We start from the raw sequence: 18,765 nt of genomic DNA on the forward strand, positions 1-18,765 counted from the left end.
ATTATTAAAACAGAATTTAGCCAAATACGGACGATTTACATTTTATGAAAAATTACTAGTATATATTTCAATGAAAACATGTATATAAATTTCTTTCAAAGATAATGATGGACCAATTTAATCCACTTAATATCTAAAGAATTAGAATCCCGATATAAAGACATGAGTCTTTTAACGGCTCCGCTCGTTGCGTGACTGCAAAGCATTAATCTTTATAGACGACGACATTTAAATAAAGCGCTCTTCGTCACGTGGTCATCTCCAAGGTGCGCAGATTTGCATAAAGGTGTTTAGACATGGCGGACGAGCCTTTCGGTGTTGACTTATAACTTGTGTGTTTATTATTTAAGATTACTAATATGGATGACAATGACCGATTTAAACTAGAACTGGATGACCAGAAAAAGAATATTTTTGTTACCCAGTTGCACGAAAGGTAGGCATACACCTGACAGGTGAAAATGATGTAAATAACAGTCACCTGTCAACAGGTGTCGAACGATTGATGTTGCATGCTTATATATGAAACCTGGACACAACGATATGTTAACAGCATAAGTCTCAACAGTATTAAAGAGTTGAATATGCTTGCTATATCATATTTCTCAATGCACACTCTTTTTATAAGCCCCCCTCCCCATTCTCTCTCTCTCTCTCTCTCTCTCTCTCTCTCTCTCTCTCTCTCTCTCTCTCCTAGGGAAGTTTTACTGTTACTTTACTTTGGGAACTATAATCATGGGGACCATAAACAGTATTACACTTCATATTACCTTGATACCTAGTGTACAACAATTTTAAGTGTTGAGTGAGGGTCACATCTACCTTAATAAACTATGTATACATGTATACACTTTTTCACACTTTTATTGTAGAGATGATGAGGACCATGACGTCACATCTTTCCCTGTGGTCAAAGAGACGGGGGGTCAGCTGCTGGAGACAGGCATCAACACCTTCCAGAAAACCCTGCTGCTGAAGAAAGAGGTTGAGGTGGCCAAGGTGGATGCCGAGCTGGAGAAATGTCGGCAGCGCTTCCGTCAGAAGATGGAGGAACTACAACAGAGAAAGCTCAATGTCCAGAAAAAAAGACAAATGGTAGAAATGATCTTGTTAAACAAATTGATAATTAAATTTCTGTTTTGTAATTAACAGCATGCACTCTTTCATGCAACGTCTTCACTAGCAATGTGTCTGTTTTGAGAATATATTAATCAGACTCTTGGCTAGCAAAAATGTTCTTTAATATAGTGGGAAGGTTCACTGAACTTTATTATATGGTTCTATTATACATTCATAAATGTAAACTATGCTAATAATTGTATTAAGACAGTTGCAACCTTCTGTTTTGTTGCATTGTGGAAGAGTTTGAATTATTTCACATTGTACGTTTTCATTGAATTATTGCAGATGAACAATAAAGTGGCCAAATTTGACAAGTTCATCAAGGACAATGACGCTAAGAGGCGGCGGGCCATACAGAAGTACCAGATCGAGGTCCTACTGAAAGAGCAAAAACAGACGGAATACGAACAACTCTGTGAACAACTGGCCGCCCTTAAAAAAAGGTCTGCAAGTCAAATAAGAGTAGAATTAAATGTGTGAAATGACAGTCTTTATGACAAGAGAGAGAGAGAGAGAGAGAGAGAGAGAGAGAGAGAGAGAGAGCAATTGCCATTCATGGGCATGTTTCACATTATCAATGCAAATAATTAATACACTTAATTACTGATCATAAACTGTGCATAAAGGGTCATCATAATATGATGAAATATAAAGAAATAGTTAACAAAGCTTTTATGTTTGTTGTTTGTTTTAAGGAAAAGCTATTTGGAAAGGAAAGTAAACCAATACAAAAGATTTGAAGAGTATCTCCTGAAAGTCATCGACATAATGCCAGAAGGTTAGCTTTATTTTGGGACCAGGTACAGTGTATTATATAACTGACATTATATTTACCATGTAGATATTATCATAACCCTGACATTGCCATGATATACATGCCACTACTGATTCAAAAGAGTTATCGGAAACTTATCAGTTTGCAGCAACTTTGCCACAAACATTTCATTTTAGTAAGGGTACGTTGTTGAATAGTATTCTCTCAGATTCTATAATTATATTGTCAAATAACCCAATAATCCTAGATTTCATTCCTTATTTTCCTAGTCATCATGGGAGATAGATTGGTAATAGAAACACTTGTTCGTTTATCACATGTTGTCGTTCAAATTCATCTTGTATTAATTAAATTATCACAGGCAAAGTACATGTGTATCAATGTATGAATTTATATGTTCACACACTCATTTTTGTGCTCATTTTACCTATACAATCACAGGTGTTTATTACGTTCATTTTTCACACAAAAAAATCACAGATATGTTGTCGAACATGTTTTCTGCAAAGAATGTACGGTAATTGATCAAATGTCTCAGACCTTAGTTCTGAAAATAAGGCACTGCATGACAAATGTATAGTCTAAGAATATATTGTTTGATAAGAGGCCACTGAGCAATCTGTTTCAAGATATATAAAGATTTTGCACACTTGTGTGAATACCACAATATATACTTTCAAAGTTTTTGTTTAAAATTATACAATTATACAGGTTTATTGACCTGCTGTGTTTATCTGTAGATATATTAAATTAACTTATTTTATGCTATATCACCAATTCAGATGCCTCCTTTAAGATATATATATATAGAGAGAGAGAGAGAGAGAGAGAGAGAGAGAGAGAGAGACTAATTGTTGATAGTTTGTAAATAAAGAAGCGTGCAGCATCCCAGACAGAATTGATGAGTTCTGTTATAATAGCTTATCTTTAGTGAGGTACAATATGTACATTATAATAAAACCATTTGTTAAGCTTAAATTCAATTTCCTTCTGTTTATTGGAGAAAAGCTCTTACACAGTAGGTTTAATATTTCGATAGCACGTCACCCACATATATATATGTATATAGTGTAATTATCTTAATTGTTTAACACCTTTAATATGCCATTCATGTTTGAATTTATTGAAACATTGCATGCCCACAAATATCAATAATTTGACTGTTTATTTTAAATGCTTTAAGTACTGCTTTCATTATAGTTCAGTATATATATCTTTATGATTGACAGATTACATACAAGATGACGATAAGATCAAGGGCCTGATGATGAGACACAAGACACTGAGCGAGTCCAATAAAGATCTCGTGGATAACCTGGTACACATGGGAGATGAGGTAGGAATATAGTTATACAGTCATCATACAATCTACAGTAGGTATTAAATCAAAAAGCAGAAAAAATCACTTGTTGATTTATGGTAGATAAATAAATAAAAGGGCCCCTTATTCAGGACCAGTATAATATGCGGCCTTGATGGTTATTTTATATGCTGCAATAGATGTATAGAACCAGTAGATTTTTTCTTTACATAATAATTAAGAGTAAATTAAAATGCATATTATTAAAGCTATATTTATTGTCCTAAATTAACTATCCAAATTATGTTTTATCTACAGATTGAACACCTGAAAAAGAAACTAGATGATATGAAAACAGACCATGACAAAAGAAAAGTGTCCATAAATAGCCACCTTGCCAAACTCCAGAATCAGCAAGATAAAAGACAGGACTCCAACAAGCAGCAAGAACAGCAGTTTGCCTCCAACCAAGGGGACATGAGAAAGCGGGTATTGGTTCACTAGATTAACTTATATCAGAATGCATCATTTTATCATAATCTCATAATTTTTCCCCTTTTAATTCACATACTTGTTAATAAATGAGAGATAATACTTTTTGCTCCCAATTCTGGCTCCACTGTCACCAAAATTTTCAAATTCCTCAACTTATTCCTCAACTCAAATCTTTTAAAGAAAAGTGCATAAATTTGAGGTCAAACCTCAGATTTGAGGCTGAGTATTGACTTGAGGAAAGTTGGTGACGGCGGTCATATAGTGGCATCATCATCTTATGTTACATTAGACAGTAAACAAGGTTAATGATTTCTCCTTTTACAGAGAACTGAGCTTGGAGTTATACTTATGGCCATAGACAACATTACAGAGAAGTGCTTGAAGCGTCTGGACTCCTCAATGGAAGATATGACTCTGGAGGATAAATTACAGAAAATCGGGGTGAGGAACCTGATGATTTTATGTATTTCTTATGTGTTTGGTAGAACATTGATTTTTTAAGATGATTTGATCTATTTCATGAATATTTGTCTGTCATGATTTTAAGCAGTATGTTAGGCTATTAAGAGAACAATTGTTATATTCCAATGGTGGTATTGAGAGAATGGCAGTTTCTAGTTTTAGCTGCCAAATAATTTATTAACTGTATCAAAAATTGTAGCCGATCGACCCACATTGTTTTTTTTATTTTTTTAACATTTACCATTATGGAGATAATTTGGAATTGTAACAACCTCCAAAAAATGATTATAAAAAAATTGATAATGACAATACATATAAATGTAAATATATACCGGTAATTGCAGTAACTGTTACACTTGCCTGTTCCATTTGCATGCATGCGAGCAAGTAAATCATTAAATGTTACCGTAAATATTTTGAATTTGACAGGCTTACCTTCAGGAACGGGAAAATGTCGCTCAAATGGCAGCGCCCTCTAGCAGCTCAAGCCCAAAGGGCAGCACAGATCCTCACAAGTCAAAGGTCAAAAAGAAGGTCATGGTCACCGGCTGAACTCTTTATCTTTTGTATCATTTTTGTAAATTCAAACGGAATGCTTGTAGAAATATATGTATGTATGTACAGTACAAGCTTCATGCATTTACCCAATCAAGTCCAAATGCACAGAAGTAGCAAAATTTACATTTAAAAAAAAGTAATTTCACAAAGTCTGCACAGTTTTACATGCATCGATTAAAAATGTCTTAACTCTTGGATAAGAGAGAGAGAGAGGGCTGTAATTTAATACAAATTGGAATGACTGTTTCTAATATGCTCAATTCTTGTCATTTAAATCAATTATTGTAATGTATTGTGAGAGTATATGTAAACCTGGTGATCAGAACATTCTACGCAGTATAATGGAGGCAGTTAATTGATCCCTGTAGAAAATCCTCAATTTTTTTCATTTCACTTCATTTTACATAAGTTCAATCATTCCATTTTAATATTTAAAGAAAATGCAGTACAGTTTGGGTACTTTAAACCTACATTGAAAAACTGATCATTGTGTTTTCATAGCTATGGAAGTTGTTGATTAGTGCTATCTTTGCCAAGTACATGTATAGAAATAGTGCCTTTTTGATTCTATATTAAAAGTTTGTTGACAATTTATAGAATTTTCTATTAGGTTTTTTTTTTCTTTTTAGTTAAGGAAAAGCAGGGCATATATACCAGTATATAGGTGTAAATGTATTAGTATATACACATCCCTGGTAAAAGAAATTAGGTTCTTAGATTACTAATTGATACAGAGTGGTACGTGTCACAAATTTAATTGATGCCCTGTTTTCAGTATCAATGGATTTTGAATATGCCATAGATTTATTTTCTATACTTTTCATTAAAATAGGTTATAAAATAATGTTACATTTTGTTTTTCTTTAATTTTTAAAAAAAAGTTATTCCTCTTTCGAGATATTTTTTCGATATTATACACCCAAATCTTATCATGTACTAGTCATTAAAGATTTGAATGTGAAAAGACTGAATTCCTATCATTCGGTGTACACAATTGTATGTAACATGATTGCTGTCAGGTTTAAACATGAATAAAGAAATGAATCCATTATAGCGTACATGTTTTGTTTCAGAACATTAATAGACACAAGTTTTAATAATTTATTTAGCTATAAAATACTGACATTTGTCGCCTTGAGCCAGTGTGTCCGTCATTCGAATATATTGTTTTTGTAATACTCTGTAATTTTATCATTATTTTCATGTAATACCTACATGTATTTATTTCACTAGAAACTGGAATCCTGGTACGTCATGAATGTTTAACTTTCATGGCAACTATCAGAACAAAAATATATCATTGCAAAAACAACACTGTTTATAGTTCTTGACTAAAAAGCATATCACCCATTCTACTTTATTCAAATATCAACAAGGAATCACAATTGATAAAATTAAATAAGAGTGGTAATGCATATATATAATACATGTGTATATACCTACTGTAGGAATGAGATCATACAAGGGTGACTGAAGTCTCAAACACAACCATTTGGAAATTAATATTTTAAGTTTATAATGCAAGTGTTGCTGTCATGGCAACCAGATTAAAATCTTTCTTGATTAATACTTAGTATTTATAAGTTTACAATACTGTAAACATATTACATTTAGCTATGTATTCTATTTTGGTTTTTGGCGTAAAGCCCCTTCTATTAAATCAGGAACATTGCTAAATGCCTTGCATATATGTAAAAGATTTGGTACTTTTACAAATACTGGTATGCACAATTCAAATGCACACTAACTTGTTAAAACATTTCTGCCAATAATGTACATGCTAAATATAATACATTTACAGTAAATTGTGATAATTTGATTCAGGGTTATTTAAAGAATAATCTAAAATCTCCAAAAATCAATCTCATGTTTGGCACACAACATAAATATATATATGCATGAACAAATTTCTACAAAAAACTATCACTTGTCCCTTCTAAATATGTTTATGAAATCAAATTTCAACACGATATCATTACAAAACATGCCAGTGTGTTCCAAGAAATATGGATATAACATGGTACTATAGTTTGTGCATCTTCTTAAAAAAGCCATAGCCTATTGTTACCTTCCATGGTTCAATAAAAGTAACAATAAGCCTTAACATTGTGGAAATGAAGTAATCTTAATTCTTTAAAGACTTTCTTAGAAAAATACCATATATCATTATACAAATTTACTGGTACTCGAAAGTATGCAGTAAAATTACTAACAAACACAGATTTAAACAAAAAACAAATAATGAATGATCAAAGTATCCCAAACCATAACAATGAATGACGATGAACTCACTGACAAAACAATACATCATGGACAAAGAAAAAGTAACAAGATATCTGAGCCAATGCTCACTAGTGATACCCCTGCTCTGATGTAAAATTACAAATCAGCAAAGTCGACATTTAATTATCAGAAAGTTGACATCGAATTTGTTACAAAGGGAATCCATTTATATGGCATGCCTAAACAAAGACTGCATGAAAATTTCAACCATCTGCTATTTATAGTTGCTGAGAAATCTTTGATGAAAATTTTTGCTAAAAAATAAACTGTTACACAGATTTATCATTTAACAGGAAGCTGACATCTGATTTGGTACAAAAATGATTCTCAACATATAGCATACCTTAACGAAAGTGTATTAAGATTTCAAGCATCTGCAATTAAATAGGATAGATATTTGTTATGGACAGACAGACATACAAGATTATACAGTAAACCCCAAATTTCTTTGGAGCAGGGGTATACTAGTACATGTAAGTAATATATAAAGAGACTAGGTTTTGAACATGGTAGCATCTAGACTGAACATTATATTCATTTACAGCCAATTGTAAACTACAACTTATGTACAATAGAAGTCTTACAGGCAGTAACAGAATAAAAATTAAACAGAGTTCAAAAGAGTCCTCTTGAAAACAATAGCTTAGCTAGAACACGGCCTTGGATTTAAGGAGGATATCTTGGTTTGACCAGTAAATATTATATCATTAAAATAAAAAAACAACAACAACCTTTGAACTAATGCATCCATTACACTGAGTATCAAAATAACAAGATGTGCAGGTAATACATATGTAATACACAAGTAATAAACATACAATATTTGTTCTCACTGAGTATGGCACACCCTGGTGTTAAACTTTGGTTTCGATGTTCTGTGTAATGGACTTGGACTGTGGCTGTGTTTGGGATTGTGGTGGGAAACTGGAAGGCACCATTGGCTGCGAGGAAGGAACAGAGAAAGCTTGCTGGGGGGTACCTTGGGACTGGGCTGAGGGTGAGGACGATGAAACAACCAACTGGGGGTAGCCCTGTGGAATACTCTGGAGGGGCTGTAGATGTGGTACAGGCATTTGACCTGATGTTGCAAGTTGTGGATAGACTTGTAAAGGAGCATGGGGAGAGGTTGATGGGTGCTGGGAGGTGGTGGTTGGGTGGGCGGGGTAACTCTGTGGTTGCTGGTTAATTGTCTGCTGATTGGCTGTGTATGGTGTGTAATGTTGCACTTGGCTGCCAAGAGGCTGCTGGGAGACAAAGTTCTGAGACAAGGGCTTATGGGTAGGCAACATTGGTGAACCATGAAATTGAACACTCTGCATATGTTGCTGCTGCATCAGCCTTTGCTGAATCAACTGTTGTTGCAGATGTCTCTGCAATTGTTCTTGTCTCAGCTGCTCTAGTTGCTGTTGAATTTGCTGATGCTGCTGCATCAGGTGATGTTGAGTTGTCACAGTCTTCTGCATTGCAAACTGGTTTTCTGATGCCTGACTGTGTAACATCATCATCCTCTCTGCTGCAGTTGTTCCTTGCTGTCCTGCAGCGGGATTCACCCCTTGTGGAAGATTAGCAGGATTACTTGGAGCAGCAGGAGTAGCAGTTTTGAAATTCAAATTTGCACGCACCATATTTTGTTGGACCATTGGACCTTGCACAGACTGAGGCAAGCCAATAGTGACAGGTATAGCAGATATTTGATCCACATTTCGAGGAAATCCATGACCAACATTTTGCTGAATGCCTGGGGTAGCCCCCTGGGAGGGTGGTTGCCCTGATCCTTGGGCACTGATGTTATAAAGCCTTCCAGGCAGGAGTCCCTCATTTTGAATTTGTTTTTGGTGCTCCACACTCTGAGGAAGAGCCCGGCTCTGTGAGGGAACTTGGTTTTCTTTCTTCCGTCGCTCCATCTCTCGAATCAGGGCACTGCGATATGCTTCATAGCTCATCACTATCTGCTCCAGTTCTTGTTTATGAAGGCGCATCAACATAGCATCAAAGACCTCAATTTCATTCAGGCGGAACAGATCCCACTGAAAAGAGACAAGGTTACCTATAATCAACTTAAGGACATTTGTTTTTAGAATAAAATCACTGTGTAGAAATATGAAATACATGTGGAATAAAGCAGGAATTCATTCTGTCACTTAACATGAGCCTGGTAGATGATATACCAACCTTCAGCTTGTGATCGTGTTCTCGAGCTCCCTTAGAGTATACAACCAGCCATTTGGGAATCTCTGTTCCAAGAAATGTATCAATCTTTGTACTACATGTAAACTTTAAAAACTGTTACAGTTCTAACAAGCAGTTCATTTGAATGGCTCAATGAATGAAACAATTATTTAAGTGATCAAATGGACCATGTGCGATGGTCAAAATGTTTTGCTTTTTATATTAGTTTAGTTTTTTAAGGTATTCAGTTACTCTCACCTGTATGGAGGTATGGGTTGGCAGGAACAAGCATGCCGTCCTGCCTGGTCGCTCGATACTCAATCTGGCGAGGGAGGTGGGGAGGGTGGCTGTATCTGACATTCCCCTGGGTAGGGGAACAAGGGTGGTTTACTTGTGCGATTTGTAAATAATGGCTGCAGGGGAAAAATATAAACACTCATTTAAATAATTTACTGACAATTTAGTCAAAAATATATAGTTTATGACCTTTTATATCTTAATGCATGTCTTAAGGGTGAGGATATTCACTATCATTTTGCAATTTTTCCACACCACCCATACAATGGAAGACAAATCTGCCTAAATACTTACTTGACATAGTAAACCCCATACTCCTTGTTCTCGATCCTCTCCCAGCCCGTGGGAAGGCTCTCTTTCTCCAGGGGGTGGCTCCAGTGGGTCGTCTGGGTGTTGTGGTCAATGTAATACTTCCTCCCCCTCACGGTCCAGTCCAGTGACCATCCTGGGGGGAGGGGGAACTCATCATTGTACGCAGAGGAGGATGCTGAAATGGACATCAAGATAAATTATGACCGTTTCAATTCTTTAAAATGCAAGAAATTTCAATGAAACAATAACTAACATGGAAACTGCTTCATGTATTTCAAAAAATGCCATTTAAATGATCCTTTTTTTAATAATTGTTTTAATTTATTTTTTGAAATTTCTGTATATTTTAACGAATCATACAAATTACATTTATGCAGTCTTCTAATGACAATTAATGGTTATATCTTTTTTTTCATTCATGTCACATCAGGTAACTGAGTCTGCATGACTAGCTCTGTGGTCGTTTGTGACTCTAAAAACTTATATAAGAGAGACATTGCTCAAATATTTGTCACAGATAGTTTATAAACCACAGAACCATGCTGACTCATGTTACACAAATGTTTTACTGATGTGACAACAGTAAACAGGAAGACACACGAGTGTGAAGTCATTTCACATGCAACATCTTACAATGTCCACCCATATCAACTCTAATCTGAATTTAACCATCGTGTGTTATCACCTTGATGAATACTCTAGATTTTGGAAAGAGGGAGGGTTAAATTTAGATTTAGAAGCAAACATTAGAAGTAACGCTATTTTTTCTTATTCTCTTCAACAGAGATTTGTTAAAATTAAATTGGTAGCTAATTCTTTAAATGAAAAAAAATCATCCAAACTCTTTCTAGAATGTGCTATGTTTTTTTTTCTTTTTACATACTTCATATACTGTACACCAACATATTTAAGATTCATCAAATTTTTCTGAGAGGGCATTTTAAGTCACATTTTTACAAAGAATGTATATTTTGCAAGCTTCACATCTATTTTTTCCTTTGTCATGGTATATTCATATATCTGATCTTTACAGATACTCTTTCACAATTCATATTTTTTAATACAAAAGACAAAACAAACTTGCTAACTTTTTCAGAATTTATTATGATAATCTTTACATTGATGGTATGGAATTTATTGATAATGTAATGAATGCACATTCAAAAATATCATATATGTCATTATCAGGTAAGCTATTAATAATTTTGTCAAAGAGTGAATGCGTTGCTACATAAGTTTCAGCGTAGTGTTAATCAAGCTTGAACTATCTGAATGAATAGTACTGGACTGTTGCACAACAGATTCACTTATTCCACTACTTGTGACAAAGCTTGAACTGCTGCACAGCGAGCTACTGGACAGCATGCTGTGCATTGTGCTGTTTGCACTGTTAGTCTGCAGCACATCAGCACTGCTTGAACTGCTACACAGTGAACTACTGGACAGCACGCTGTGCATTGTGCTGGTTATACTGTTAGTCTGCAGCACATCAGCACTGTCCTGTTGGAGAGGACTATACTGCCAATTGACTACAGGGCCTGTGTCAGAGACGGAAGACTCAGACATTGAACTGAAAGACTGGAAAGAACTTGTAGAGTGACTATGTTGCATACTGCTACTGGAATGTTGCATTATGTTGCTGAAATTTTGCTGGTTCTCTGTTATGGTGGATTGGCTGCTACTGTGCTGTAGAGAGTTTGTGCTAATGGAAGTCTGCATGGACTGAATGTTGCACAAGTTGCTGGAAGGCTGATCGTAGCTAACATACCCTGGGTTGTCAAGTGATTGGTTGCCCTCAGATTTCAAGTTGCTGGAAGATTTATCATGCTGATAACGACCATGGATACTGTATAAATTGTCTGGGTCTTTTAGTGCTTTTGCTTGTGCACTTTGGCAAGCTTCCAAAAATGATGGCGTCTCATCAAAGCTTTGGTTTTCAGACGTTGCAGAAGTCAAAGACTGAGTATTTTGAGTACTTTTGTTTAAGGTATTTTGACTACTGTTTGTGACAGTATTTTGAGTATTGCTGGTGATACAAGAAATAGTCTGTGGACATCCCTGGCTCTCCATAGAGTGCTGAAATATACTACCAGGGTACTGATGCATCATGTCAGCACATTGATTGCTGTACTTACATGAACTTGTGCTGGACTGCTGTGTGCTGGACTGCAGACTGTGCTGCGTGCTGCTCACATGACCTCCACTTTGCTGTGCATAGTGGTTCCTGATCTCCTCATGGTACTGCTGAATCTGGTAATTCTCATCAAACTGGCTGTGGTAGTCTGTAAAGTTACCCTGGGCCCCGCCAAGGTTACCCGCTTCATGGAAATCTGCAATTAAGTAATGGATATCTATTAATAATTACTCCGGAATAGACTCTTTTTCATTGATGTTAATGACTTCCACTCAATTTTATTTATCTTCAGTTCTTCTCAAACTGTTACATATCCTTAATCAACAAATCTGCAATTAATTTCAAAATAAGTTTCTTACCAAGAAAAAGGCTACCAACCTTGCACATGTAAATATGATCATAAATACATGTAATCCATAACATTTTAGGATAGACATTTACTAACATTAACAAAAGAGAGATTACTATAATTGTGATGTATTTGATACCTTCTCTGATGGCTCCCAGGTTGTTTCTCTGCCCTGCCCCCTGCTGGCCCTCTGACACAGCGGGCTGTGGACCACTCCCGTACCCCGAAGAAGCTATGGTCGCCTGGCTGGTGGTGGAACCTTGGTTGGTCAGGGAACTGGTGGAGCCTGAGGCCCCCTCTGATCGGTCCCCCGCGCTCAGGTTCTGAAGCCCCTGGGACAGCTGGGCTATATTTGGAGGGGCACTCTGAGTATTTCTCTGTTGAGTGAGGGGAGACAACTGCTGGGACCGAGTCTCCAGTGAGCTGACGTTTGATTGGACATTGGAGCGGGTCGGCACCTGGGCTCTGCTGCCGATTACATTGCCGGCTGCTTGTTGTGGTACGTAGAATGTTGCAGGAGTTTTGACACTACGCCGCTGGAAATTTGGGGTCTGGCGGACAGGTGTGTGATAGTCTACAACAGAAAGTTATCCCTATTTACTTCTGATTAAAAATTAAATATAAACTTTTCTGAGAATACTGTGAATCTGAACCCTACCTGGTAGTCTGTCAACATTAAAAAGATCATCAAGAGACTTATTGAGATTTTCAAACACTTCTTCTAATTCCCGGTCTATATCATAAGGAACAGAGGAACAAGAAACCATGGCGATCAGAGATGAAATTCTACACTATATTAACATGATCTTTCCAAATAGTGTGCATTTTAAACATGTTACACAATGACTCACTAATCTTGTGTTAACATTATCAAGTGGACTTGGGAAACCTCAGGAATTTCAAGTGTACTGGTATACTAGTACCAAATTTCCAAAAAACACATATAGTCTGCTCATTCAGTATACCGTACTATTCTAATGATCTGAACTTAATTATCTTACTATCTAAGATAGATTTACTGTACAGTAATTAAAGAAGCTCCATCTAAAATTCAGTGTTGCCTTTAAAGATGAAACAATATATTATTTGTGTTAAACTCTTACGTTGTATCATACAACTTTTAAAATTCAAATCTTACTTATACATCAGCTAGTTTATATCTTTGATTATATTTTTGTCCCAATATCACCAAATGTTATTTCAATTACATGGTACACTTGAAATTTTCAATTTTAAATACGGTACAGGTTTCAAATGATGATTTTACTCCTCGTTTGCACAAACAAGATACATATTGGATTTTACTTCTTTAAAATTTTAGTCATCTGTAATAGTCTAAAATTATATATCTAATTAATTTTTAAAAATTCACCTTTACATGTGTTCAAAGTGATTTCAGCATAAAATATAAATAGTTTATAAAAATCAATACATGTACTGCACTACTGCTACATTATTTCTATAAATGATATAAAAGGCAATAAAGAAGAACAAATTCTGATTCAAATTTTGTCTGGAGGCATTTTATTAGATGCTAATGTGTTACTATCAAGAGAGAAGCATTGCCTTATTTCATCTAATCAATCATTATGTAGATGAATTAATTTTCCCCCAAAATATTCCTATTCTTTAAGCATTCCAGGTAGTTAAAGATTGATGCTGTCTTCTAAAGGTTTGTGGTGGAGGCGTGGTTATATTGAGTTGACCAAATATTAAAGCTCCTAAACTTACTGTAGATCGCCTTTAAATTTGAAGCATTATAAATTAGTTGAATCTTTAGTTAAGAACAATTTTTGTTGCTGCATAGAATTACATTCATTCAGTTTATCATAGTATGTATGCATAAGAAATATCCTTTATTTATTAATAACATTAATTTTAGTGATATTAATACAGTGGGCAGGCTATCTTACCAGTAATCAAGTCATACTGGGATACACTAGAAATGAATATATTTTGAACTTTTTCTGACCTGGAATATTGCATCAGGTTTGATGATTTTAGAATCAGATTAATGCAGTTTTATGATAGACTCATTTTGAAATAAAGGTTATTGCATGCACTCAATGCAATGTAAACATTTCAATTACACAGGTGAGAAATAATCCTTTCAAATCCATATCTTATACACAGTACGTGCATTAATTATGTTAATCAGTGATGAACAAGATGAACTGATATTCATAAATTGCTGAAACTAGTATAGCATTTCAAAGTTGTAATAAATTTAACCCAAACTATTGCTTGACATTGAACAATTAAAGTAGTGAGATTAAAAAATCCCCCAAAACAAGTGCAATTCAGTTATACTCAACTACTAACACAATAAGCTGTTTTAAATCACCAAACATTTCAATTCTAAAAACTATTTGCTACAAAGCATCAGCTATATTTGTAAAATATAATATTAAAGGTAAGGATTAAGACATACACTTATTTTTTTTCATAATGGATTGCAATGTATGCAAAAATGTATTTCATATCATTTATTTTATTCAGTTTTTTTGTTTTTTTTTTTATCATAAAGCAAAATCAGTTTCCTAAATTATTGAAATATATCAAATTCATAACAGGATAAAACAATATAAAAGTTATTCTCTTACCTACAAATGTAGGTTAAAGCAATGAATAACTTATTTCTAGACACAGTAACATTCTTGATCAGTACATGCAATGTATAACAAGTACGTTGCCAGTAGAGGTGCTCTGATTATGAATGACATGCTACAGAGGTTGGCAATTCTTTGGGATGATTCATTCGTGTTATTAGTGCACTCTAGTCTTGAACATGCAGTTCAAAGAATATTAATTGTTTCTCTTTTCATATAAAAAGTATTTCATAATTGCAATATTTGTGCACATCATGAAACTGTGGTCAATATTAAATTGACAGTAGAGTAGATGACAATATATTTGATATCCGTCCGTTTATAAATGAAACTTACTTCTGAGCATGGGTGGGGTTTCACGTTTGACATATTTTCCTGCGATGCCATCATTAATACCAGAGTCTTTTTTCTTCGATAACATCACTGCCGGTGTATATTATCTAGTCTTTTTACGAAGTCTAACGAGAAATGAAACTTTAGGAACTGTGTGCAGGTGCGCCTGTTTTCCATAGTAAACGAATTCCGCACAATTTTTCGTGTGCTTGCCATCTAAAAGTTATTTCCAATTACGGGACACCATATTACTACAGTATGAACATCAAATAATTATATACAGCATGATTGATAATGAAAGGTGGTCAAATTGTTTACATTCTTCTCTCCATTTTCACTCAGGAAGTGGGCTATAGATTCAATATGTGTAATACGTCACAGGTCAGAAACGGAAGTTACGTTTTATGTCGGAATGGGTATTTACCTTGACAACACTACAGAAAGGTTTGTGTGCGCTGGGTTGGTAGTGTAGCAACAGGACGCGATAAGATTGTGCTGCTATCGGATATACACAAAAGAGAGATACCTCTCTAAAAGCAGCAAAGATGACGGATGTCAACATGGAGTTGAATATCAACCCTAAGGAGCAGCAGTTCATCTCTGCAAAATCTTATCTCCTCACTGCCAGTACAGACACAGGGTTGAACTTGTAAGTGTTTATCACAAATTGAAATGTGTACACAAACTTCATTTTAGAAGATGTTATATTATTGTGGTTTTCTATCAATGTTATGAGTTGAGAAATAGCTCACTTTTGTATGATTCTATGTAAGATTTTCACGCTAATATATTTTTCTTTGGCTATTAATAGAGCTATAAAAAATTTCACATGTTTGGGTTTGTTGTTAAGCATGGTTTCATCATTAAACTATGTGTTTAATTTTTATTCATTTCTTCCTAACACAATATTGTGTTGGTGAATTGATATGCATTTATATCAATTGTTTGGGTCAAAATTAAGAATCCTTTATCATCCAAAGTCAGTTAAAGTGCCCCAAAACCAGTTTTCGTTGTCACAAGCGATTTTTGAAAACAAAATTCTCCATCTTTAATTGTTAAGGGGATTAAATTTAATATCTAGGTATGACTGACTTATGAATTAAGATATTACGATGTATTAATCCCATTTACTGTACTAAAATAAAGAATTTATAAGCCAAATTTGATCAAAACCAAATGTCACAAACGAGAGTGGTCGTATTTAGGTACAAAAAAATAATCTAAAAGCACCAATATAGGAAGCAAAGTGATGAATATTATAATGATCAGGGGATAGACTTTACATTTTTTGTCTATAAATTTCTCCCTGTTGGCCGAAGAAAAAAATACAATCCAAAATTTGAGTGTCCCATTTAATGCTGTGAATTACGTTACGATTTTCTTGCATCAATAATGAAATTGTAATAGGCGTTTACCGTGAGGTTAAATGGATAAAACTGATCACAAAGTTACAAAGATATGAAAAAAATTATGACTCACTAACAAAAGATACCATTTTTGAAAAAAGAATAACAAATTTGGAAAAATTTCCATATTTACATTAAATTGTGAATTACGTTACGCAATCTTGCAAACAGTTCCTGAATGCTACAAACTTCAACTATCCAGACTGATGTACACACCGATGCCTATCATTGTTACTACATACACAATGCTTCTAACTGCCACAGTTTTATTTCGTATCCTGATTAAAAGTCAAGACTGTGAACTACGTTACAGTGAATTACGTTATGACCGATTTACTTTATATTGTAAAATTATCCTAAAGGGGGGCAAAATCACCATGAATCTTTATTCATTGACACCGCTTAACATACACGCACTTGTAGAAAGAAAGTTTACATGCGGTAACCATTTTGACTACTACAGTTGTGTACGCAGTCGTCAGAAGTGTGATTATGCTTATTTGTGACTGAAGAAAACTTTTTGGTTTTTAATGATGTTATTGGAATTTTATATTGAGAATGAAGAATAAAGGTTAAACTTTGATATCATAAATATGAAACATTGATTCGTTTGGTGTTTAAATGAGGTATAAGTCTATATAAGAGTGTAACGTAATTTACAACAGTGTAACGTAATTCACGAACAAACATAACTACTGTTTTAATTTAATATAATGACTAGAATGAAATATGCAAAGCTTTAAAAGAAATCCTGGGAACAAAAAAGACCAAAGGTTAGAGAAAACTATCGCAAAAAAGAGGTTATTATGCTGTTATTTCACGGGGTGGGGGATGGGGGGGGGGTTGTGAGTTGTAATAGCCGTGCAGATCATGTTTCTGGGACGCAAGTTTCAAAAACGTCAATTTGGTACCATGTGGCTTGCAAAGAGTGGGTAACTTGTTGTATGAGCTCTGTTCCTTGGCAAGGCAGTGAGGGTAACACCCCTACCAACAGTTTTACAGAAAGCAAGCACTGGAACATATAATTATATTGTTGGTGATTAGGTGAACGCAAGTATCAAGTAGATGCGTGCATGTTGCCACCATGTACGATGGTTTATAGTACACTGTATGTTGAAATAATTATCGAATAAGACCAGGGATATCATATCACAGTTATGATAGGTGGGGAAAAGTCCTTTAAATGCCCGAACAGACAGACAAAACTTGGATTCCTAGTACAGAGAAATAGTGATATTCTTTGCTCTTTGAACGACCCAGTATAGCAGGAAGAGACTAGAAATATGCTTAAATTTTCTGAAATATATGAAGAAAAGTTCAAAGTTTGTGTGATTAACTATTAAAATCCCTTCAATAAGTTAACTTTATTTACTTTTTAATTTTATTTCCATATTGACTCGTACAACTTCGTTTGTGAATTACGTTACGTTGCTTGTTTTATTCTACAGACTTATTTTGAAATATAATTCATTGCCCATTCCCATCAAATTTATATGGACACAAGAAAATATTGCTTTATTATCTGTAAGTAAGTAGTTATTATGTTCTTTAAGAACATGCAGCTTTTGAATTTCCCTGATATTTAACAAGATATGTGAAATGTGCCATAATCTGATTTGAAACAATCATAACACTTTGGAGATATATTTTATCATTTGCATAGGGATTGCAATATATTTTTTTTATTTCCCATAGTTTCATTTGTAGAAATACTGATGTTTAATCATAAAAAAACGTATTGATTTGCACTTTAAAGAATTAATGTGAATTACGTTACAAAGAAGACCAAAAAAAAAAATGTCTAAAAAAAATATTTCCTCTGAGTTTCAACATAACAAAAACTTAAAAATCTCTTCGTAAAAGGTATACAAATGAAAGCAGATTCATAATTCTCTGTTGAATTTAGTATGTAAGTTTTAAAAAAGAATAAATAAAATAAGTTTCTTATAAGACAACATTTTTTTACTTTTTACCTTACAGATACTATGTGGTAAATGGACTATTTTAGAATTGATAGTCAATTTTCCATTGAACTATGGTTTTTAATTGGATAGTTACTCTATCTGCATCAAGTATTATTACTTAAAACACTATTTTGAATGCTACAATAAAAATTTATTTTACATTTTGTATAGTATTCCATGAAGTTACGTAATTCACT

At 34.3% G+C, this 18,765-nt stretch overlaps 3 protein-coding genes across 4 annotated transcripts in view; 2 read left to right on the top strand and 1 right to left on the bottom strand.

Annotated features, from left to right (window-relative positions):
• The first annotated feature begins 265 nt into the window (after positions 1-265).
• Positions 266-5,760, top strand: LOC105338885 (coiled-coil domain-containing protein 42 homolog). The gene is made up of 8 exons (XM_011444175.4): positions 266-436; positions 873-1,095; positions 1,408-1,565; positions 1,818-1,900; positions 3,127-3,233; positions 3,516-3,686; positions 4,017-4,133; positions 4,584-5,760. The coding sequence occupies exons 1-8, from the start codon at positions 360-362 to the stop codon at positions 4,704-4,706; spliced, it is 1,059 nt and encodes a 352-aa protein (XP_011442477.2). The 5' UTR covers positions 266-359; the 3' UTR covers positions 4,707-5,760.
• Positions 5,761-6,043: 283 nt separating this feature from the next.
• Positions 6,044-15,539, bottom strand: LOC105338884 (uncharacterized). Of its 2 annotated transcripts, none has more exons than XM_034470857.2 (7): positions 15,202-15,539; positions 12,396-12,830; positions 11,909-12,103; positions 9,756-9,948; positions 9,423-9,577; positions 9,168-9,229; positions 6,044-9,022 (listed from the first exon to the last, which is right to left on the bottom strand). In XM_034470857.2, exons 1-7 carry the CDS (start codon positions 15,284-15,286, stop codon positions 7,850-7,852), a joined length of 2,298 nt encoding a protein of 765 aa, XP_034326748.2. In that variant the 5' UTR covers positions 15,287-15,539; the 3' UTR covers positions 6,044-7,849. The 2 variants fall into 2 exon arrangements, with proteins under 2 accessions (XP_034326748.2, XP_034326747.2); XM_034470856.2 differs by lacking the exon at positions 15,202-15,539 and adding an exon at positions 12,915-13,191.
• Positions 15,540-15,628: 89 nt separating this feature from the next.
• LOC105338883 (radial spoke head protein 4 homolog A) overlaps positions 15,629-18,765 on the top strand; it is a 6,240-nt gene continuing 3,103 nt past the window's right edge. Inside the window, exon 1 of the mRNA XM_011444173.4 lies at positions 15,629-15,847. Within this exon, the coding sequence (XP_011442475.2) occupies positions 15,744-15,847 (104 nt within the window). The 5' untranslated portion in view covers positions 15,629-15,743. The remainder of the gene's footprint in view (positions 15,848-18,765) is intronic.

This window comes from Magallana gigas, chromosome 6 (genome assembly GCF_963853765.1).
Source record: "Magallana gigas chromosome 6, xbMagGiga1.1, whole genome shotgun sequence".
NCBI classification, from domain to species: Eukaryota; Metazoa; Mollusca; class Bivalvia; order Ostreida; family Ostreidae; genus Magallana; species Magallana gigas.